Source organism: Trachemys scripta, chromosome 6, assembly GCF_013100865.1.
Source record: "Trachemys scripta elegans isolate TJP31775 chromosome 6, CAS_Tse_1.0, whole genome shotgun sequence".
Classification (NCBI taxonomy): Eukaryota; Metazoa; Chordata; order Testudines; family Emydidae; genus Trachemys; species Trachemys scripta.
In genome coordinates, this window is record NC_048303.1 from 2,773,590 (window position 1) to 2,796,871 (window position 23,282).

At 49.8% G+C, this 23,282-nt stretch overlaps 1 protein-coding gene across 1 annotated transcript in view; it reads right to left on the reverse strand.

The window, feature by feature from the left end:
• Window positions 1-1,698: 1,698 nt before the first annotated feature.
• DNAI1 (dynein axonemal intermediate chain 1) overlaps window positions 1,699-23,282 on the reverse strand; it is a 299,111-nt gene continuing 277,527 nt past the window's right edge. Inside the window, exon 20 of the mRNA XM_034774779.1 lies at window positions 1,699-1,995. Within this exon, the coding sequence (XP_034630670.1) occupies window positions 1,891-1,995 (105 nt within the window). The 3' untranslated portion in view covers window positions 1,699-1,890. The remainder of the gene's footprint in view (window positions 1,996-23,282) is intronic.

The following is a 23,282-nucleotide window of genomic DNA, read 5'->3' on the forward strand; positions in this document are numbered from 1 at the left end:
GGTAAGAACCTCACTTCTTGCATCTGAAGAAGTGAGGTTCTTACCCACGAAAGCTTATGCTCCCAGTACTTCTGTTAGTCTCAAAGGTGCCACCGGACCCTCTGTTGCTTTCTCCCCATAAAGGTACTCAGACAAATCGAGCAAGTTTCCTCTTGATCTTCTTTCTGCGCTACACAGCTTGAGCTCTTTAAGTCTCTCACCGTGTGGAATGTTTTCCAACCCTCAAATCATGTTTGTGACCCTTCTTTATTGAGCTGGTGCTGGGCCAGGATCGTACCAGCCACATCAGAGGCCGTGTCTGTTTCCTCCCTCTCCCAGTTCATAGCAGGATGCTAAGGAAAGAACTGGGCTCCAAGCCCAGGTGTCGTCCCCTTTTCGGGAAGAGACCAGCACTTAGTGAAGCACAGCTCTTTGTTGGTTCCACAGACACGCCCCCAGCCTCGCCACATGACATTACTCCATGAGGGCACGTGTCCAGGTGTAACACTGACTGACTCTGGTCGTCGGCGGGCAGGATCGAACCTGGGACCTCTGGAGTTTAGTGCATGAGCTAAAAGCCAACTGGTAGAGCAGACCCTTTAATCTCTAAGTGGTCTCGATGCTACTAGCTGGGACAGAGCACCACAGCCAGAAGGTGTGTGGGTTACACCGGCATCTTGGGATTTGTTCCCAGCCCCTGGGGACACATCTGCACTGGGTACGTTCATTCTCCACTCGTGGAAGCTCTTAGTGTAGAAAGGGAGCAGAAGCTTTTTATCGCTGTCTTGTGCAGTGATGGAGGACTATGGAGGTGTTTCCCAGTGTGGATACACCTCTAGGGTACTACTACTCCCCTTTCTTCCACCAGCAGAGGCTGTGATGCCCTGAGGCTGCATAGCCAGCCTCCTCTCCACCCATGAAGAACAAGCCCGTCACGTCCATCACTTGCTCAGCCACACAGCGAGGCAGCCCCCTTTCTCTCTATGAACACCAGGGCTGAGATACTCCCTAGTTTATGCAGCCAGCACCTCCCTCCCCATGAATTCCAAGCCCTTCACCTTGCTGGCTGAGAATGATATGCTGGAGGCTGGGCAGCCAACACCTCCCAGCCAGCCCCAACCTCTCACCAGACACCCAGAGGGTACAACCCTCCTTCCCACGCGCCCCCCCCCCCCCACGAGCAACTTCCTCTTTAGCACACGAGGCTGAGGATTGCAAAAGCCGCGCGGAATCAGGCATGGATGGAAGGAACGGCAGGTGGCCCTTGCTCCCTGCACCACTTCCCTGACTGGAGACAGATGCCATCACCCGCCAGGTCTGTGCCAGCGCACGCAGAAGATGGTGGCGTGTCTGCCACTGAGGAAGGGCGCGTGCAGGACAGAGGGTAGAAAAGGGAGGAGTGGTGGGACAATACCGACCCCTTTGTTCCAGTACCCCACACCTGATCTGGGAACGATGACTCCAGTGGGGGGCAGCAGCCCACCCGGACATAAGTGTGAGATGGTGCCACAGCACTCAGGTCGGGGCTTGATCCTGCAGTCCCAAAGCAGACACAGCTCTTAGTAGAGTCCTGGGGAACTTTGCCTAAGGACGGCAGGATGGGGCCTTGGCTGTGTGATATGCCACGGTCTCAGAGGGTGGCCATCTCCCCCTCCCAGCCTGCAGGTGGCACGAAGCCAGCACGGCCCGAGTGACAGTTCTGCAAACTAATGTCCTTTCAACACGTTTATTTGGATGCAGAAGCCAAGTGTTCCTGCTGCGTACAAGACGGAGGCTCAGAGGAACGCTACCTGCATGGCAAACAGGAGTCCATCAAAGGAGAGCCCGTTTGCAGAACCTGGCGCTTCCTGGCACGTGGACGGAGAGGAGCCGATGTGCAGCTGGGAGCAGGCCGGGCTTCCTTCCTCTCTCTCACTTCTCGGGCTTGTTCGCCGGTTCCCTCACCAGGTTTAGCAGCTTGTCCAGCTTCGTGATCTCCACCTCAGGGCCCTTCTGAATCTCCTGGCCTTTCTTTTCCTAGAGAGAAAACAGCAAGTCCCAGCTGTTAGCGGGAAGGACCCCACCGACTCACCCGGAGCAGGGTGGCTGGCCAGCGGGGCCAGGGAGGGAGCAGGGCCTCTTGGCCTTGCTGAGCCAGGAAGTTGATCCCAGAGAGTGCGACAGTGGGAAATCTACTGAGGCTGATCGGGGGGCAGCCCCCCTCCTCCATCCCCTATGTCAAGCCCAAACAGCCAGGCTTTGGGTTGGTGGGGCCTGCAGGGCTAAGGTGGGTGCTGTGCAGTAGGGTTATCGTACCCTCACCTCTGCTTAGCTAGTGCGTGGGGAGTAAGTCCACTGGCCCCAACCTGCCTCCCCCGGGGCCCTGCCACCAAATCCATCTCTGTGGCTGCCCACAGCGAGCCCGGGTGTTGCTGGGCTCCCCGCACATGGGCGACAAATGCTGTCTGCACAGCACAGCTCCCTGGGGCTCTCCGTCCAGGGCTGCGAAGGGCGCGGCCGGCAGACAGAACCGGGCAAGAGTCAGCACATTCCACCCCAACGGCTCCAAGCCACCTTCCAAAACTACACCCAGAGACTCGCTTCCCCAGCTGGGATGTGCAGCTCATCTGAGTGCCACCCGACAGTTTAGGGAATAGGGTGACCAGACGTCCTGATTTTATAGGGACAGTCCCGATGTTTGGGTCTTTTTCTTATATAGGCTCCTATTGCCCCCCACCCCCATCCCGATTTTTCACACTTGCTGTCTGGTCACCCTATTAGGGAAGGAAGTGCAAAAAATAGCATCTCAAACTGGAAACGGGGGGAGGAGAATGGGAGGGGGAAGAGGGCGTTTTCAACACAGTGCGGGCACCCGGGCTGGGATCTGGTCCCAGCACCATGGCTAACGTTTTGCAGCCACACAGACCCTTGTATCCTTCCTCCATTCCCGCCTACGTGCCTCCTTCCGCACCACACGAGGTAAGGAATACCATCCCAATCCCCTTCCTCATTCAAAACCCTCTGGCACGCCGCCGCCATGGGGCCAACGAGCCATGCGTGATCACACACACTCACTAAAGACCATTACACTGAAACTCACGTCCCTTGTCAAAATTGAGTGACCAGGTGAGCTTATTATTAGCCTCTTGTCTTAACCCTACTCCTCCCCAGCTTATGTATATTGACCTGACTAGTGGTGTCAACTCTAAAATCTATATTTGAATCTCTGCAAGGCAAAGTCTGTGTATGTGGAACGTGCCAGGCAAACTTTTGGACGTTAAAAATTATTAATAACAATTCTCTTGCATGAGGCGCCATGAAATCTTTACCCGTTGGGACGTCAGCTCATCTGAAAGACGATCCCTCTCCCACACAGCGCCCCTGAGCCCCACGCCGCTGGGGTGTTGTCCATGGCTCATGCACCAAAGCAACTTCCTGTGATTGGGATTTCCTTGCGGGTCACCCTTCCAGCTACCAACCAACACACCCGAACACGGCTTAGCATAAGAGATCGAGCGGGTTTGCAGCATGCGGGGGCTGGAGCTGCACAACAGAACTTGGCTCTACGCTGGGGCTGGCTACTTTGGACCGCCTAGCTCAGCAGTGCCGGTTCGTTTCACCAGCCACTCACTGCTGGCCCAGCAGGAATAAGCAATACCCAGGCGCTTTCTCCCATGCACAGTTCCGAGGACAGTGGTGGTAGCATGTGCTCTGTCTAATGGAGCGTAAGAAAAGAAGGCGCCCCCCATTCCAAGTGCTGGAATGTCACAATCTTCTCGATTCTAGACACAGCGGCAATTAGGAAGGAGAAGGAGCCAGCTGCCAGCTCTCCTCTCCTGTTAAAAATAAAATCCTCAGACAAGGCCATTTGCCAGTTCAAAGAAAGGTAACGTCAGTGGGGAGAAAAGGGAGCAATTACATTTTAAAAAGGGCTCTATTTGCCTGCATGTCATACACTGACGAGGGCCTGGCTGATCCGGGGAAACGACACGTGATGAGCCTAGCGCAGTCCTCTTCCATAATCCTCCCGCCCAATTGGACGTCACAGATTCCAGCTGACTCACGGAGTGAATTTACTCGATGGCATGGATTACACACTGTCAGGAGTAATTCCCCGGAACAGCAATTTATCGGGCGCCTGGGAGGTAATTTTAGCAAACGAGCAGATGCCTCTATCACTTCCCCAGTTTTGACAAAAAGATAAACATTGGGAGAGGGAGGGTGGCAGAGGAGGAGAGACGGCTCAGCGCTAAATGTCAAACTCCATTATCTCTTTTTGTGTGTGTGAAGAATAAATAAATTCCCCAGAGTGCAGATTTTGTTTGTATTGATGGGATTTTCTGTAGTTACTGCTAGATTAGACTCCAAAGGCTCCTGCATGCTGCCTCAGGATTCAGTGTCAGTGGTGATGTGTACTGAAAGGAGAATAACCCACATACAGAGAGTACAGGGGAAATACCATCACAGCCTCCCATCCAGGTTGCTCACACATTATTTACATTAATGTGGTCAGACGCAGTATGGCTAAGGCTGTAGGGCTGAGATGAAGAGGTTGCAGAATGCAGCATGGCTCCGTGGTTTGGTGACATCCATGCACTGACGGTCAGAGTCGCACTGGTCTCTGTGCTACACCTGGCTACTCACGCTACTGCAGTAGCCAGAAATAGCTTTTTTCACCTGCAGCTGCCAAGATCCCTGCCCCCTCTTTCCTACCCATAAAGATCACACCCTCATTACTGCAAATCTGGAGTAATGCTGTGCCCTCTACTTAGGGTTAATGGTGGCAGACAGAGAAAATGCAGCCGGTCGAGAACATCCCGGCCAAGCTGGACAGGTCAGTGTGAAAGCAGTACACCATTCCCCACACTGGTTCCCCATTCCATGCCAGATACAGTTCATGGTCCTGGTCCTCATCTTCAAAGCTCTCAATGAGCTAGGGCCCAATTACACATTCGGCCATCTCACTCCCTCCATCAGCCCCAGAACACGGATCTCACCGGAACAATGCAGCTGCTGGTACCCAGAACAAAGCTCGATGGAGCTGAGGACAACTCAGCTTGGGGAAGAGAACCCAGCTATGGAACTGTACAGGGCCTTGGTCCTAGGACATATGCGTGCCACCCAGTACACAAAACCTAGGAGACGGAAACTGAAATTCCGCTTCCAGGACATGCTGGCTGGTGCACCAGCCCACGGGTCACATGAACCGTTAGCCTCAGGAGATCCATTAGACCGCAAGGCAAGAGGCATCTGTTTGCACCTGCTGTAGTTCAGTAGAGGTGGCAGCCGTATCCACAAAATTCCAGGCCTGATCACCACTGTGTTACTGTAGTGGTATGTTTCCATAACCTCACTGATTCCAACAGCCATGGACCAAGATGGAGATGAGGGAATGCAGTGGTGAGTCAGGCCCTGCGACTACAGTCCCCACTCTGAAGATGGAACAGTGAACCCAGGCTGAACTAGGCCCACAATGAAGCTTACCATCTCCTGTACTGGGTGCCTAGACATTACAGCGATTGGTGGAAGTTAGCTTATGATGGGAGCGGCCATAATGAGTTACCTTTGTCAAGAGGGGCTTGATGACCTGTTTATTAAGTGCAGTAAGTCCCAGCTCCAAGAATGATTCTATAGCAAACATCGGCAAAATACCAGGGTCTTCCCTCCCTCTCATGACTGCCTCCGGGTTCTTAGCTAGTGGCGGTGGAGGGAGGGAGGGTGGTATGGCCAGGGAATGCATTCATGGAGAAGTCAGAGCTCATCTGCCATAGGGTCCACCAGCTGTTCCCCAAACATGGGGGTAGGGCATGAAGACCACGCCTGCCCTGCTGTTCTGAGGTATTTCGATAGAGAAGGATTCTTTCCCTCCTTCTCTAGAAAAAACTGCCTAGGGAATAGCCCAGCGTCATGGCACATGGCACTTCGTTAATAGCAGTATGGGGCCTATGATACATCGCTGAACTAATCTGATTCCATCTAGATGGCAGTGGCATGCACGCACATGCCCATGCTTTAATCAGCTCAGCAGTGCTGGATGTGAGAGCCGCAGGAAGGGACATCATCCTCTGGGGCAAACTGAGAAAGGAAATTAACCTTTCCTAGCAATAGCAGCCGAGATCCAAGCCGGCAAGGTAGTTGTTTCCCTTTTGTGCTCAGAGGCGATGCTGAAGCTGCGCTAAGGCTGAGGTTCATCTTTCACAGCCTGAAGTCTGACACTAGCATGGGGCGAAAGTGTGATGTATTCTGAGACTCACGGCAAAGATCCCGGCTCAGTGCTGTCCTACCTCTTCGTCATGCAAGGGCCTAGGCTGCTGCTCCTCGGTCAGCATGGCCAGGTCCCCGGGCCAACACCTTCATCACTCCAAACTGCAAACAGAGGGGAACTGATGACTGGTCATTACAGCTCTCTGCAGCCACCAGAGCAAACCCAAGGGTGGGCACCTCAAGGGGTTACTCAGCACAAGAGAAGTGACAGCTCTCCAGTAACACGGAAGGAATGAAACCGTCCAACGGGTCTTTTTGGAGAGGGGCAAGTCAGAGCATCCCATTATTTGTCCTTCCAAATCTGCTCCGCTGTGAACTGCACAAACAGCTGGCAGATCAGGGGGGCGGTGTCACGGGTCTGCAGAGCTGAGGTTTACAAATGGCAGCCATTCATTCTGTAACGTGGAACGGCCAGTTCTGGGGAAGATGGGGGCCAGCTGGCCGGGCAGCATGGAGAAGGGGAGCTGATGTCAGGGGAGCACGTTCAGGGGAACGGGGATAAGGAGCGGAACAGATCCGACAGGGCCATGAAATGAAGAGCAAAAGGAGACAGTGCATTCAGCTTCCTTCCAATGGACACAGCAACCGATGCACTAAAACTGGATAAGAATCCCTGTAACCCATACACCTCCTAGGCGTGCTGTTCTGTCCCATCTAGTGGCACCGAGACCACTTAGAGAGAGATTAATGAGTCTGCTCTACAGTAGGGTGACCAGACGTCCCGATAAAATCAGGACTGTCCCGATATTTCAGTGTCTGTCCCGTGTCCCGACCGATCTTTTGTCCTGATATCCGCTGGGAGCACCGTGTTTTCTTTTTTTTTTTTGCTCAGCCGGCAGACACCCACCCCTCCCCATGTGTCCCGATATTTTCTTCCCCTCATCTGGTCACCCACCCTACTCTATAGCCATATGGCTTTTAGCTCATGCCGTAGAGGCCCATGCACTAGGCTCCAGAGGCCCTAGGTTCGATCCCACCCGCCCAAACCGGGGGTCTGTCGGCGTTACAGAGCCAGCTGGGGAAAGGCTCCGTGGCCAGGAGAAGTGCAGTGTGGGCAATGGTCAGGTTTTCTATCCGGGGAGGCTGGGGGCAGCACAGACACCCTGAGCGGTGCCAATCAGAAATGAGATAGCAACAGGGGCAGAGTGGGAGACCGGGGCTTCTGCAGCCTCCGGCGTCGGGCCTGAACGGAGCGATTGAGCATAGCCGCCGGGCAGAGGGGCCAAGGATGAGCCTAGGTGATGTCAGCCGCACAGTAACGGCTTGGGAGAAGTGCCCTGCCTGTGTTTGAATACCTGGCCTGTTTAGTGCACTGTGGTTACTGTGAAGGGGAGAGACTGGGTCTGGGCTTCCCAGAGACCATCCAGAAATTGCACACGCAAATGCGGTAACTGCACACAACTGCAGCCATGCAATTGCACAGACATTGTCTCACACACGCCAAGACCTCTAGCAACTGCACGTTTCACCCTAGATGTCTCACGGCAGGTTTTGATTTGTAGCGGTGTCTTTAGCCAAAAGCGTCCCCTTCTCTCACTGGGTGCTATCCTCCAGCCCAGAAATGGCTGCATTTCAGCGATGAGGTGATTGCTCTACACATGCAGGATCAGATCCTTGGCAGCAGCTGAGGAGCACACGGTGCTATGTGGGGGAGAGGGATGCCAAGGTGGTGTAAAGCTCACCTCTGTTCTCCCTATCCTGCTGCCACTGTGGGAAGCATAAGTTAGAGCAGCCCTCAGACTGCTCTAACTTACGCTGCCTACTAACAGCAGCAAGGGGCTGAAACCACAGCTCAGGATTGGGGTACTGTAGAGGCATTCAATCACACCCCCTTCCTCTGGCCACACCTCCTGCAGGAGCCTCTACACTAACTCTCCTTTCCTAGAAGATCTCCCTTGCACTGGGGTAATTACCCCCAGGGCCAACTACACCAGCTCTCCAGTAGTACAAAGGGGCTGCACTGGAAAGTGCAAAATGCTTTGGGGGTCCGTTGGGCAAACCGGTGCTACGTCAGTGTGAGACGACGGCTCTGCCCCGATGAAACAAACGAGTGCCATGGAGAACAAATTAAAACAACCGGAACAGGTGCTGAGGAGGAGAGTTTTTTTAAAAGCAACACTCAATCTCGGGGAAGGAATGCTTGGCTTGTGAAATTCTTGGTGTTCTAGCTTAACCTGACAACAGATGGAGCTGGGTCTGAGCTGAATGGGAATGAATTGAATTTTCTTCACTCCAGGGAGGGACGTCTTACTTCTACAGAATTCCTTCTAGCTGGCCCAGTTCCCAAGCCTGTGCATGGTATCACGCTCCCCCTGCCCACCCAAGAGCCAAATGGGCGTTTCCCCTAGTTACTAAGGGGCATATCTTTAAAGGTCTATCAGAGTTAGGCACCTAAATACCTTTACAGATCTGGCCCTATTTCCTTTTCCATTGCACACAAGCGCTAGTGCTCTGATATGCACCGTCGGAAAGCACATCTCAAATCGGGAAGCTGTCCTATGCTTTACTGACACACAGAGGGAGCAGATTCTAACCCCCCCCCATAAATGACATTCACCCCTGTGCTGTGCTGTGGGGGCCAATGCACCACTGCAATCAGGGCCGGCTCCAGGCACCAGCCTGGCAAGCAGGTGCTTGGGGCGGCCACTCCGGAGGGGGGCGGCATGTCCAGGTATTCGGCGGCAATTCGGCGGACGGTCCCTCACTCCGCCTGGGAGCGAAGGACCTCCCGCCGAATTGCCGCCGCAGATCGTGATCACGTTTTTTTTTTTTTTTTTTGGCTGCTTGGGGCGGCCAAAACTCTGGAGCCGGCCCTGACTGCAATACTTTGTCCGGGTCTGGTGCAATTTCAGAAAGGATGATGGAAACTTGCAGAGACGAGCCACAAAAGCTATTTCAGGGCTGGAGAAAATACCTTCCAGTGAGAGACCAAAAGAGCTCACTCTGTTTAGCTTATCAGAAAGAAGATTGAGACTTGCTTTGATTATAATGTGTATGTATCTTCACGAGGAGAAAATGTCAGGCCATAAACGGCTCTTCAGTCTTGTGAAGAAAGGAATAATTAGAACCAGTGGCTGGACCCTGAAGCCAGACAAGTTCAAACAGGAAATAAAGCACAATTTTTTAACAGTGAAGGTGACTATTGGAGCACACTCCTAAGGGAAGTGGAGGAGTCTCTGTCTCTTGAAGTCTTCAAATCCAACTGGACACGATTCTAGAAGATGCGTTCGCCAAAAACAAGTAATTGGGCTCAAAAATGTTCACTGAGGCTTCATGAATTACAAGTGGCTGCAATGCAGTACAAGGGCAGTCCTTGTGTTTGAAAATGTCCTTTCCCACCTTTCCTTCTACACAATAAGATTTGGGGGTATTTTCATTGTATAATGGATTTAATTTAGGACCCAGTTCTGCATGATGCCATCACTGAGAGACTTCTCTAGAAATTCAGGGCACTCAGCACCTGGCAGATTTGGGCCCTAAGACTGTAAGCTCGAGGGAGGAACCTTGGCCCAGATCCTCAAAAGTATTTAGGTGCCTAAGTACCTTTGAGGATCTGGCTCCTTATCTGTATCCACTTGTAAAGTGCACTAGGGGCATTTTTAAACCAGCAGGTCTGGATAACTTGCATCCAAGAGTTTAAAAGAGCTGGCTAAGAGCTTGCTGGCCTGTTAATGTTGATTTTCAATAAGTCTTGGGACACTGGGGATGTTCTAGAAGAAAGCTAATGTTGTGCCAATATTTTAAAAAGGGAAAACAGGGCGACCCAGGTAATTATAGGCACATCAGTCTGACACTAATTCCAGGCAATATAATGGAGCAGTTGATAATTAAAGGAGGATAATGTAACTCATGTCAAGCAACATGTGTTTATGGAAAATAGAGCCTGTGAAATTAACTTATTATCTTTTTTTTTAACGAGATTACAAGTTTGGCTGAAAAAGGTAATAGTGTTGATGTAACAGACTTAGACTTTTGTAAGGCATTGAATTTGGTACCACGTGACATTTTGATTAAAACACTAGAAAGAGATAACATTAACATGGCACACTTTAAATGAATTAAAAGCTGGCTAACTGAGGGGTCTCAATATATAATTATAAACGGAGAATCATTATCATGTTTCTAGCGGAGTCCCGCAGGGATCAGTTCTTGGCCCTACGCTATTGAACATTTTTATTAATGACCTGGAAGAAAACCTAAAATCCCCACTGATAAAGTTTGCAGATGACACAAGAACTGGGGGAATGGTAAATAATGAAGAGGGCAGGTCACTGAAAGAGAACAATCTGGATCGCTTGCTAAGCAGGGTGCAAGCAAACAACGTGCTTTTTAATATGACTACATGCAAATGTATACACCTAGGAACAACGACTGTAGGTCATGGGGACTCTATCCTGGGAAGCAGTGACTCTGGAAAAGATTTGGGGGTCATAGTGGATAATCAGCTGAACATGAGCTCCCAGTGTGATGCAGTGGCCAAAAGGGCTAATGTGATACTGGGATGCATCAACAGAGGAATCTTGAGTAGGAGCAGAGAGGTTATTTTACCTCTGCAGTTGGCACTGGGGTGACTGCTGCTGGAATCCTGGGTCCAGTTCTGGTGCCCACAATTCAAGAAGGATGTTGATGAATTGGAGAGGGGTCAGAGAAGTGCCATGAGAATGATTAAAAGATTAGAAAACCTGCCTAAGGACTGTTCTACACTAATGCTGTAAGTCGACCTAAATGACGCTACTTCAGTTACATAAGTTACGTAACTTAGGTCGACTTACCGCAGTATCTATACTGTGTCGCTCTCCCACGATTTCCCTTATTCTTCTCGGGGAGCTGGAGTTCAGACGTCAATGGGAGACTGCTCTCCCATCGACTTAGTGGGGCTTCACCAGACCCGCTAAATCGACACCGCTGCATCGATTGCAGCAGTGCCGAATTAGCCGTAAGTGTAGAGAAGCCCTTAGAGTGATGGACTCAAGAAGCTCAGTCTATTTAGTTTAACAGAGAGACGTTTAAGGGGTGATGATTACAGTCTAGAAGTATCTACATGGGGAACAAATATTTAATAATGGGCTCGTCAATCTAGCAGAGAAAAGTATAACACGGTCCAATGGCTGGATGTTGAAGCTATACAAATCCAGATTGGAAATAAGGGGTAAATTTTTAATGGTTAGAGTAATTAACCATTGGAACAATTTACCAAGAGTTGTGGTAGATTCTCCATCACTGACCATTTTAAAATCAAGATTGGATGTTTTTCTAAAAGTTCTGCTCTAGGGATTATTTGGGGAACGTTCTATGGCCCGTGTTATATGCAGGAAGTCAGATTAGATTATCATAGTGATCCCTTCTGGCCTTGGAGTCTATGAATCTAGGGGTAACATTTTCAATAGTGCCTCAGTGATTAAGAAATTCAATCCCCTTGAAAGCTGTGGTGGGGCGGCTGCCCCACACAGGCAGAAGAAGGGTTAAAGCAGCCTTGGGGAGGCTGTGCAGAACCCAGCCAATTAGAAGAGGGCTTACTGAGCCAGTCAATAGGGAGAAGGCTTAGTGGAGCAGCCAATGAGGGCCAGGATGGCCCATATAAGAAGGGCTGCTGAGCAGAACAGAGGGAGTCTCTCCCTGGAGGCCAAGGGAGGAGGACTGGCTGCCCTGTAGGAGGGTTGAGAGAGACAGCACCCCAGGCAGAGCAGTACTGGGTAGGGTCAGGGGAGCAAGAGGGAGCTCCAGCCTGATGGCTGCCAGACTGAGGCCCTGAAACAAGGGTGGAGAAGGTTCTAGGGCTGCAGGGAAGTGGCCCAGGGAAACAGACGGTGGAATAGGAGATGGGGTAGTACGTGGCTGCTGGCTATAGGGTCCCTGGGCCGGAACCTGGAGTAGTGGGCGGGCCCAGGTGCCACCTTTTTGTCCCCCCACCCTGCCACCAAGGGGAGTGGCCAGTGCATGGACTGCAGTTTGCCACTGAGGCGAGTGGCTGGACTGAGGACTGTCGGGTCCCCCAGAAGTGGGGAGAGAACTGACTGGGGCTTTGTCCAGAAGAGGACACTGCCCTCTGGGGAGCGATGTGAGTCCTAGAGGTGGCGGCGAGGGTGATGATGGGCGAGACACCACTAGACGAGGGTGCTCTGGCGAAATGAGAGCTAATTCCCAGGGCGGCCAGCAGGAGGTGCCACGGTGGCGAGTCGAACCCCATCACAAAGCCAAGGGGACTTTGTCTCCCTAAGTCATGTAGCTACTTTTGAAAATTTAGCTCTACAGAAATAATACATTTCTTCACTTCCGCAATTCAAGTCCTGTGTGTTTAGGTAACACAAACACTCCTAGCTCCGGTTTATAGAACAGGATTTCTTGAAATATCCGGAAGACTTCATCTCAGTGCAGGTTGTGGCTCAGATGCTGTCAGATCTGATGCAATTCAAACGCAGTGCATTTTTTCTTTAGTTAGATGCTTCTATTCCTTCCCCAATGGTGCTATGCTGTTTATGAGCAGGTTAGTCGTGTACAAAAAATAATAAAAAAGTGCTGCTTAGATCCTCCGCATATTTGGTCCGAGGAGCAACCACAAAGAAATTAGCAAATGTGGGTAAGCCACAGCAGAGCAATCTCACAGATCTAATCCTCACTGGATTAGCAAGAGTGCTTTCTCATTACAGCGGCGGAATGTGCTAGTCTCCATGGGCAGAGGTGAACGGCACCAGCTGTTACTTTCCGGACAAGTGCTCTTGTAGTACATGCTGGCTGGATGTGGATCGTTTTAACAAGAAAATAGGGAGTGGAGTGGAACCACCATTAAATATTCAACTACTCTGGTCATAAAGCACCGTCGCTTTAACATTGTATACAATGGTTCTCACTTCCATTAGCAGCCTCCTTCTAGCAGAATATGCCCTTAAGACCATAAGAGGCCTTCCCTGGCAGAGAATTTGCCTGTTTAGCATTAGCCAGTGTCATCATGTGCTAATGCAATGGCATAATACTATTGTTAAGTTCATCCCCAGGTATGACCCTGGGTTTGGGTCACTTTCCAGTGACCCAAACCCAGGGCCCGGGCATACGAGTGGTGAGCTGGAGAGCTGAGCATGTCAATACTCCCAGAAGTTATGCAGAGAAGTAACAAAAAGGGAACTAATAGAGAACCTCGCCCGGAGAAATCCAATGGAGAAGGGAAAGGAAAACCCCACAGAAGTGCATTCAAAACAGAGGAAGAGACAGGAATAAAATGGCATGAGATGCTGCAAACTGTCAGAGGGGTGAATGAAGCCACCATGAGGCCAGCTCCAATGTGCAGGAGTGAAAGGCTGTACCTGCCGCCGAGCCCAAGCAGTTCTGCTGCGCAGAGCAGCTGCAGCTTCCGGTGGTTTCTGGTTTGGGGACCCTAACTTGAGACACCGGGCACCTGATTTTCAGAGAGGCTGAGCACTCACTGCTCCCACTGACTTCAATTGCTCAGCACCTCTGAAAATCCGGCCCTGGGTGTCTCAAGTTGGGCACGAATTTAGAGGCCACGTGGGCCCAAGTTCTGCAGAGAGGTTCTCAGTGAGTTTGGGTGTGGGACAGCATCCTTCCTCCACGCTACACTTACTAGTACGGCCCATGGGCTACAGGCCCTCTGGCTGCCCCCACCCTCCTTGAGGCAGAGAGACTTGTTTGGCCAATGGATCTACATACATGCACTGCAGGTGCAGCCCCCGGACTGCACGGCTCTGTGATGAGCAGGGCATGCAGACCTGACTGTCCCTGTTCAGTGCAGTGCCTACTGCAGGATGTCTGTGCATGGGATAGTGTGTGCGGGTGGGTATGGAGAGGGGCAGGACGTGGACCCTGCTCAGGAAATGTGAAATTTCAAATTCAAGGTCCTCTTTGGCTGGTCCCTGATCTGCCCCGATCATTTCAAAGCAGCTGCTTTGCGGCAGGCCAGCGGAAGTGTCAATGCACCTCTGGTAACTGTGAAGTTTAACAAACCGGCTCCTGAGCTGCTGGGATTACTCAGCCTGGGATGGCAGCAGACCGAGCTTGCTGTGTCCCTGGGCAGCTCAGGAAAACGCAGCAAAATGAGCGGCGAATGGACTTCGTTAAAGCTTTGATGAGCTGGCTGAGAGCCACTCTGCCTGCTCCTGGAATCCCGGCCTCGTGGCAATCTGCTGCATCAGTGGATCGGCCTGAAGTGTGTTCTCCTCACGACTGATTCATTAGGGGGGGTCTCCTGTGAAGTGCAAGAGGAAATAATCTATAAACAGGCAGAAGACGCTTAATACCCTTTTACTCTCCTGCTGGAACAAAAATCAATTCTCCTCTAATTGAGATCTGCTTGTCTAAGGGCTCTGCGGGCATAGGCCGGATTAGATCTGAGGTGTAAACATGGTTTCTTTCTCCCTATGGCAAAGCAAAGGAAGGGTCTGAGAAGGATGCTTACAATGGAAGTGGCATGTTACCCAATCCAAGGGTGAACTCAGAAGATTGGCCTGCCAAATCCTTGTTCCAGTGAAGCCAATGGGAGTCCTGCCGTGGAATGGACTGGCTGCTCCCCTTTCAAATATTTTCAGAGTCACAGTGCAGAGGATTAGTCATGTGTGCGTGCGTGCCCTCGTGTAGGCACTCGTGTGTGCATACGTGCGTGTACCTCCCCTTCCCAAGACTGATGTAGCAGTGAAGAACAAAGTGCTCAGAATGAATCTGGAAGCAGCCAGGCTGGAAGAAGCCTTTGTACATGAGATGGCTCAGAAGCACAGGCAGGAAAGCCAAGCTGCATGAATACAAAGGTTATCACATTCATTACATCTACGGATTAACAAGCCGTTTGAAGTTTTTCTCCAAAAGATGAAGCATATGATAGAAAGTCATGAGTGATGTGATCACTGGATTCTAGTTATGTACATCAGAGTCTCTCTGTCTCTCTCGCATACACAGTCCTTTTCATGAGTGTTGAGAATTCAGGGCTTTTGCCACAATCAACAAATAAATCAATCTGCAAATGAAAGAAGGTCCTGTTTGAAATATGAAGTTTGAAAACACTTGACATTTGAAAGAATCAAATTGTAAGATTCTTCCAGTGCTTCCTCCAGATGCAAGTTAAGCTCTGGAGAGATGCATGGACAATTTGTATTTATTGATGGAATTAATTTTTTCGCTTTTGCCTTGTCCCATCAATAAGGGTGAGCAGCACTTGTTCTTCAGCTCCAAGCATTCTTGTCAAGTTCATCTTCTAAGCTGACACCAACCTCCTTCATGCCTGCCTTCAGCATCTCAAACCACCTTCTTCCAGGTCTTCCTTGGGGTCTTTGTCACGTGACTACTAACTCTTGTACCTTCTCGCCAACATATCCCACAACTCATCATCTCACATGACCCAGGCACCTCAGTCAATACTCCCTCAGCTCTTCCATGATGCCGACTACCTGCATCATGGCTCATGCCATTTCACTGTGTAGCCTATCAGCTCTCATCTTACCCAGCGTCCACCTGAGCTTTTGGAAGTGCAAAGTAGTTGTTCTCTCTGCCTCGCTGGCCAGCACTTTGACTCCGACACCATGGTTGGCCTAATTCTGATCTTCTACACTTTGCTCTTTAGTTTACTCGTCACATTCCTGCTGCAGAGAATTCCCAACAACTGCCTCCATCTACATAAAGTGCTGTTCATGCAGTTGGATGGAATTATTTATAACCATCAGGGCAAAAACCATCAGGCCCCAGGCAAAAAAGCCACCCACTGCCCCCCACCCCAGCGCAGCAGGGGAGGATGCCGAGCCCGGCCGCGGGCCCGCAATCCCCGACTGGCCAGAGCGCCGGGGGGAGGGCGGCGAGCCCAGCCGGGGCTCTCCGCTCTCCCCGGCGGCCAGAGCGCTGGGGGGAGGGTGGAGAGCCCCCCGGCAGCCAAAGCACCAGGAGCAGGGCGAGCCCGGCCAGGGCCCTGCTCTCCCCGACCGGCCGAAGCACCAGGGGGAGGGCGGCGAGCCCAGCTGGGGCCCCGCCACGCCGCCCCCCTCCAGGCACCGCCCCAAGCACATGCTTGGTGGGCTAGAGCCTGGAGCCGGCCCTGATAACCATCTAAGTAGCTTTGCTTTGTGGCAAGCGTTTTCATTTGACTGAAGAACACCACTTGGGCACTACTAGATTAGGATGTGGCAGGAAAAACAGCGATGTTTATTGCCCAAGACACAGTCGAGGCATCTCTGTAAGCAACAACATTCAGATGAAGACTTGATCCAGACTCTTATGGGAGTGTAATGGTTTCTCTAACCCAGCTACAGCTCGGTCTGAAATGGATCCGTAACATTCTCCCGGTATAGCTGGACATTTCTAGGTGACAGAAGAGCACATTATCTTAAGCTCAAGCATTCAAAGGTTAATTTTGCCCTCCCTGGTAAAAGCAATAGCAACTCCTTCACTCAGCAGTCCAAAATTGGTAGAGAATAAAAGGTAAACACTGGTCCACTGAGCCTCCAGGCCACCCACACAAGTGTGCCTGATCCTGACCTGGCGAGCCTACCTCTATGAGTGAAAGAATGGTTCATTTTCAATGGCCATTCAGTGGAGAATTTCAATGGGGTGCCACCAACAGTCTATGTATTTGGGTTTTTATACAGCGCCCGTCACCCTGGTATCTGAGCGTTGCTGGTTTTACCACGTAGAAGCAAGGAATTGGGCTAAGACCCACCAACTCATTTCAAATAACCTGATTTTATTTACAATTTGTTCTCTTTGCTGCGTTTTATCACACATCACCATGATGCACCGTAATAAGGCAACCAATAATGAGTTATACTGATCCAGAGCCTGCAATTTAATGCCAAATAACCGGAGGGGATGCAAGCACTGAAAATGAAAACTACAATTTCCTTATCAGGAGCACTCGTTACACAGGAAGAAATCTTTGCTTCCCATCCATATCCACATTTAAAAGCAGAGGTTGCTCCCTGACTGTAAATGCAATGAGGCCGATGCACGTTGGTTGGTAGTAACTGAGCACGTAACACCTGCGGTTCTCTATTTCAGTGGATGTATCGGCTCAATACAACTCAATGAGATTCAATTTCATTTGGCCTTTGAGAAGGCGGAACTCCTCCGAGTGAAGCAGTCATTTGTGATTTCCTTGAATGCTAGGGCAATCATTCAGCTCTTCTGAGTTCAGTGAATGAACCACTATTTCCTCATCAAGAACATTACCAGAGCAAGTGCCTCTGCTCCCTCCGCCTGCTTTTTCCTTGCTTTAATAATGGGCTTCGTCACCTTGCAGCATCAGCACCAGCTGCTGACTTTGTTTGCAACCCAGTGGGTGGCGCGCCCTGCGCCCACACCATTCCTTGATCATTTGAATGGGCCGCCATGGGAGGCCAGAGTGCAACAGCCTTCACGCCTTGCAGACAAAAGGCGCAGCTGGCTTTGGGGATGCTGATCAGTTTTTGGTGTCAGGAATGATTCGGGAAATTAGGGCTGCCCACTTCAGAACACACAACAGGGCACTGGCTTTTCACACTCTCCTGATGCATGGGTGCGTATGCCAGGCGTGATCAGTGCTGGTTGAAATTGCTGGGTTTCATTGCCCAGGCATCAGACGAGACATCCCTGCTCCTGCAGCTTTCAAACAATGTTCACAATGGTGCAAACGAATCCAAGAGGCATTTGCACGGGCGTCTTGACCCATCCATGTCACTGACAGAAGGTCGACATGCAGTGTTGTTGTAGCCAGGTTGGTCCCAGCATCCTGGAGAGACAAGGTGGGTGAGGTAACAGCTGAAGTTGGTCCAATGAAAGATATTACCTCACCCGCCTTTTCTCAGCAATAGATCTGAGCATACATGGGAAGACCCTCCACAAGGTTCTGTTTTGATAATCGGGCCTCCAGATTTACCCTAATTGTGAGTTCAGCTGTAAAAAAAGTGAGTGAAAGTTTTTCAAGTGTCACAATAACCTATAATAACAAAAGTACAAAAAAAATCATAGCCGGAAAGACTGAATGAGTACAGACAAAAAGGCCTCTCCCTGCAATTCAAGGACTGTGTTAAGATCATGCCTGGTAAACAAGAACAGCTGAGACCGGAGAGCAATGAACCAAAATTGGAGTGTCAGAAAGTAGATCTAACTGGTGGACAAAATAGTGGGGGATGGGCCATTCTATCCACTAGTCCCTTTTAGGGTCCTCAAAAGAAAAAAGACTTTGGAAAAGGGGTGAACATTAACAGAGGGGAAAAGCTGTCTACCAGGATGCTGGCTGACTGAACAAGAGAAGGGGAAGGAGTGAGTGCCAACCCTCCTTGGTTTTTTGGGATCTTCTTCACCTTAACCCTGAGATATGTCCTGACCAGGCCACAGAGAGGAACCCAGATGACATTGCCACCTCTACTGGCTCTGGCTAAATCCCGACCAGCAGTTGGGATGTAAGACATTGTTCCCCCTTCATGTGTCCTTTTCCTTCCCTACCTTATTTCTTCTCTTTCCTCTCTCGTTTTTCCTTCTGTCTAAAGAGAATCTGGCTTAGCTGCTCAAGACTGAATACTTTGCAACACTGCTGTAAGCCTGTGACCCAAAACAGGCCACTAGAAGCAACGCTCTAAGCGGCCCAATGCTGGTACAAGTTTGCCAGGTCTCAGAACAGCTGATAAGGCCGTGTACTGTGCCTGTGTTTGCCCAGCATGGAGAGTGCGCGTTGTGACGTTGTACTTTATATGATTTTATGAAAGTATGCTAATGAATATGAATATAATGTAACTGGGATATGCTTCATGCAAAAGGTCTCTTGTAAGGTATCATTACAAAGCTTATAGTCTACTGAGTGTGGTCATCCTATTTCTATAAATGTATCACTCTTGTATCTGGAAATAGAAATATAAAATATAACCCTGAGGGCTTATTGTAATTATGCAACGGGTGGGCCATTAATGATGGTTTGGAATCTTGATGGCTCCCATTAACCAGGACCATTGTCTGTAGATGGCTGTGTTTTATCTGTGAGTCTTCCTGTATATGTGTGTGCTGGCAAGTGGGTAATGAAGTCTTACAGTGACATGTGATCATGTCACCTGAACTGGAATCCATCTTTAACTTGGTGCTTTTCCAGTGAGAAGGGGGTGGGGCAGGTGGGAACCCAGAGGGACAAAGGATTCCCGCCTTATGCAAAAGATATATACGTGGGTGGAACAGAGAAAAGGGGCAGCCATCATGAGAAATCCCCTAGCTACCGCCTGAGCTGGAACAAGGGCTGTACCAGGGGAAAGGATTGGGCCCATACTAGGAAGGCGTTCAGTCTGTGAAAGAAACTTATTGAAACATCTGAGGGTGAGATTTTATCTGTATTCAGTTTTATTACTGTATTAGACTTAGATTTGCGTGTTTTATTTTATTTTACTTGGTAATTCACTTTGTTCTGTCTGCTATTACTTGGAACCACTTAAATCCTACTTTCTCTATTTAATAAAATCACTTTTTACTTATTAATTNGGGCCCATACTAGGAAGGCGTTCAGTCTGTGAAAGAAACTTATTGAAACATCTGAGGGTGAGATTTTATCTGTATTCAGTTTTATTACTGTATTAGACTTAGATTTGCGTGTTTTATTTTATTTTACTTGGTAATTCACTTTGTTCTGTCTGCTATTACTTGGAACCACTTAAATCCTACTTTCTGTATTTAATAAAATCACTTTTTACTTATTAATTAACCCAGAGTTTGTATTAATACCTGGGGGGGGGGGAGCAAACAGCTGTGCATATCTCTCTATCAGTGTTACAGAGAGTGAACAATTTATGAGTTTCCCCTGTATAAGCTTTATACAGGGTAAAATGGATTTATTTGGGGTTTAGATCCCACTGGGAGTTGGGCATCTGAGTGTTAAAGACAAGCACACTTCTGTAAACTGCTTTCAGTTAAGCTTTGGGGCATATGGTTCAGACCCTGAGTCTGTGTTGGAGCAGACGGGCGTGTCTGGCTCAACAAGACAGGGTGCTGGAGTCCCGAGCTGGCTGGGAAAGCAGGGGCAGAAGTAGTCTTGGCTCATCAGTTGGCAGTTCACAAGGGGGTTTCTGTGATTCAACCCGTCACACGCATAAAAGTCAGCACCAATGACAGAAGCTGCATTTTCTCTCTTGGATATTCTTTTCTGTCCCTGGGCGGGTGTGTTTGTCTTGTTTTGTCCTCTAGGAAATGGGTTGGAACTTAGCAGCAGCAGCGACAATGCCAACACCAGCCCATCTCCCCTATCTTCTTCGCTCTTCCCCAGGAGAGTTATAACCATCTTTGGTACCATCTCAGAAACTGTTAAACAAGGGAGTTTTCTCCTTCCAAAAACTCTCCAGCTAAAGGGAAAGGGAACCCCGGATGCTGTTAAAATGAAAGCCTGACTTAATACTTGACACTTCCAGTGCTTTAATGATTTTTCCTTCTTTTATGTATCTCTAACAAAGGGTTAAAAGGATGTTTCATGGTGAGTTTGCCGTGGTGCTAAGCAGGCTCAGGTCTCTGTCTACAAAACCCCGAATCTTTGACTCTGTTTAGTGTTGCACAGTTTCAGGGTCATGTCAACACTTTCACTCCTTTGGGTCCATACATTCCATCTAAATTAATGCAGCAGATCTCATCCGACTGGGTAACCAGGTTATTAATATTGATTTACTTTTAACAGTGTCCTTAGCAGTATGACATTATAGGGAGGAGAGTGCAAGGAAAGTAGGAGCAATAGCATCTCTATACAGAGTCAGAGGCTGCCACCTTTGCTCGCATTGACTTCAGTGGCGTTACACTAGGAGTGGAGTTTTACTCCGTGGGGAAAAGAGTAACAGAATCTGGCCCACAGTATCAAGGCCACAGGCTTCCTATGTGAAACCTCGCACTGGAAATGGGAGGGGGGGCAAATATCCACTTGGAAACCCACCCAGGCCTAAAGGGACACGGGCACAGAGAGTGGCTGTTCCCTGGCTCCTGGCAGAGCCCTGCCCCAAGGAAGTGTGTGTGGAGGCCAGGAGGATCATACAACCAAGCTGCTCCTCTGCCCACAAACTCTCCAGTGTAAGGTCCCCAGTTTACTGCATTTTGCTCCCTTCTGCACTGTGCAGCAGAAGGCAGCATGCATCTTTCATCCCAAAAGATTCCAAAGGGTTCTGCCAATTGCTATACAAACAATGCCCTTATCAAGGCACTTCAACCATCACTGAAATGCAGCCACTTCTGGGGCAAAGCCCAGCAGTTGTTTTAACAGCAGACGGCACCGCTGCATAGCAGTTTAGGACAGGAAGTGAAGAATACTGCATCGCATTCAAACTACAGTGGAATCTTCATAGGCAGAATGTAATTAACTAAGTTCCAGCCTGGTCAGAGAGCAGGGCTGACATTTCTTCTCTAGCCAGAAGTGCCAAGAGGATCTATAAGAAGTACAAGAAGTCAGGGTCTTGTATTGACATTTTCTTTGGTTCTGGGCAGCACAGGTCAGATCACTGCTCTTCACTTGGTGTTTCAAACAAACCCAACGCTCAAGGGACGCTTAGTGAAAACCACCTCATTTCATCTGGTTATATATGAACCGTACAAAGGGGCCCAAGGGTTGCTCACAAGCTTTGGGACTCTTAGCGAACACAGGGTGAGATTGTGTGTAATGGCGGGGGGGGAGTTTGACGTGGTTGTGGGGGTCAAAGGTTGGGACAGATGATGGGGGCTCGGTTAGAAGAAGCCAGCTTCTTTATCCTTAAACCTCTTGCTTGGCACCGAGCCTCCCGCCACACGATCCCACAAACTGAAATGTAATGAATTTAGTGGCCAGAATAGGAGCTTCCTTTCCCCAGGTTTGGTGCTTTTACTGCTGACGTAGTCGCTCCCTGCGAACCGAAACACAAAGGAAATGAGCTTTCTCGTAACATGAAGACGATGGCATTTTGCAGCAGCCCCCTCTTTCCCTCGGTGAAACAATCATAACACGTCCGATGCAAGCTCTGCATTAAGCAAAACAAAGTGGGGGGATGTTTTAAAGCATTAAGGGCCTGATCCAACTTGCACTGAAGTCAATGGAAAGATCCCCGGCAACGTGGCTGGGTGTTGGATTTGGACTTAAACTATGAGACCGTCTAATTCACTTCATTCCTGGGCAAAGGTCCGTGCCTCTCTCCACAAGGGGGAATGGCAAGTAGACCCCACTGCACCCCTCTGGAATGCCTGAAAGTAATGGAGAGACACGCAGGGCGGCTGACCGCAGAGGGTGAGACGTAGGGCGACATTTACAAAAGAAATGTCAGCACTTAGGGCCACATTTACAATGGGATTTGGGAGCCGGAAGATGCAGGTAGGTGCCTAGTGGGGTTTTATAAAGTGCCTAGGTGCCCCCCATTAACCTGTAGTGGGAGTGAAGCACCTAAGCTGCTTAGATGTTTTTGAAAATCCCCTAGGTGCAGTTTAAGGCACCTAAATCTCTTTGTAATCCTGACCTAAATCACTTTTGAAAATAGGACTTGAGCTCTGAAGTCACTTAGGTGCTTCCCTTTGCTTGCACCCATGAGCAGTCTCTGCTCACTCCTCACACCTGCCCTGGAACAACTCTCTTGAGCTCCCTGCCATGCAGGGTTCAGGATCAAGGAGCTAGAGCCCCCCGAGTCGCTGCACACCCAGTCATCGGCACATGCCAACATCTGGCATCAAAGGTTAGACAAATTAAGAGAAAGAAGGTAGTTTTCTGGATATCTTCGGGAGAGAAGAGCCCATTGCTACAGTGAGATCATGGGGCAGCAATCCTGCTCGTCTAGGTATAAAGCAAGATTTTCTCTTATGCGCCGTGGGAAACTGACCAACTAGGACTCAAACGAAAGCAGCACACTCTGGATCTTTGATACAGTCCCAAGCTCATGCAGCCAAGTTTCAAATGCAGTTTATGCTGCTGTATTTCAGGCAACCCTGGTGCTAAAGTACTCCACAGTACGGGACACCCAGCAAAGAAAACGAGGCTGGGCAACCATCAACTCTGAAACTATGTTTTTATCCAGGAATGTTCTTTAGACCTTAAAGAAGCTGAATTACACACCGTTCCAAGGTGCTTATCGACAAAGGACAAAGCCTAGAGTCAAACTAGCAGTAGTGGTATTGGACAGCTCTGT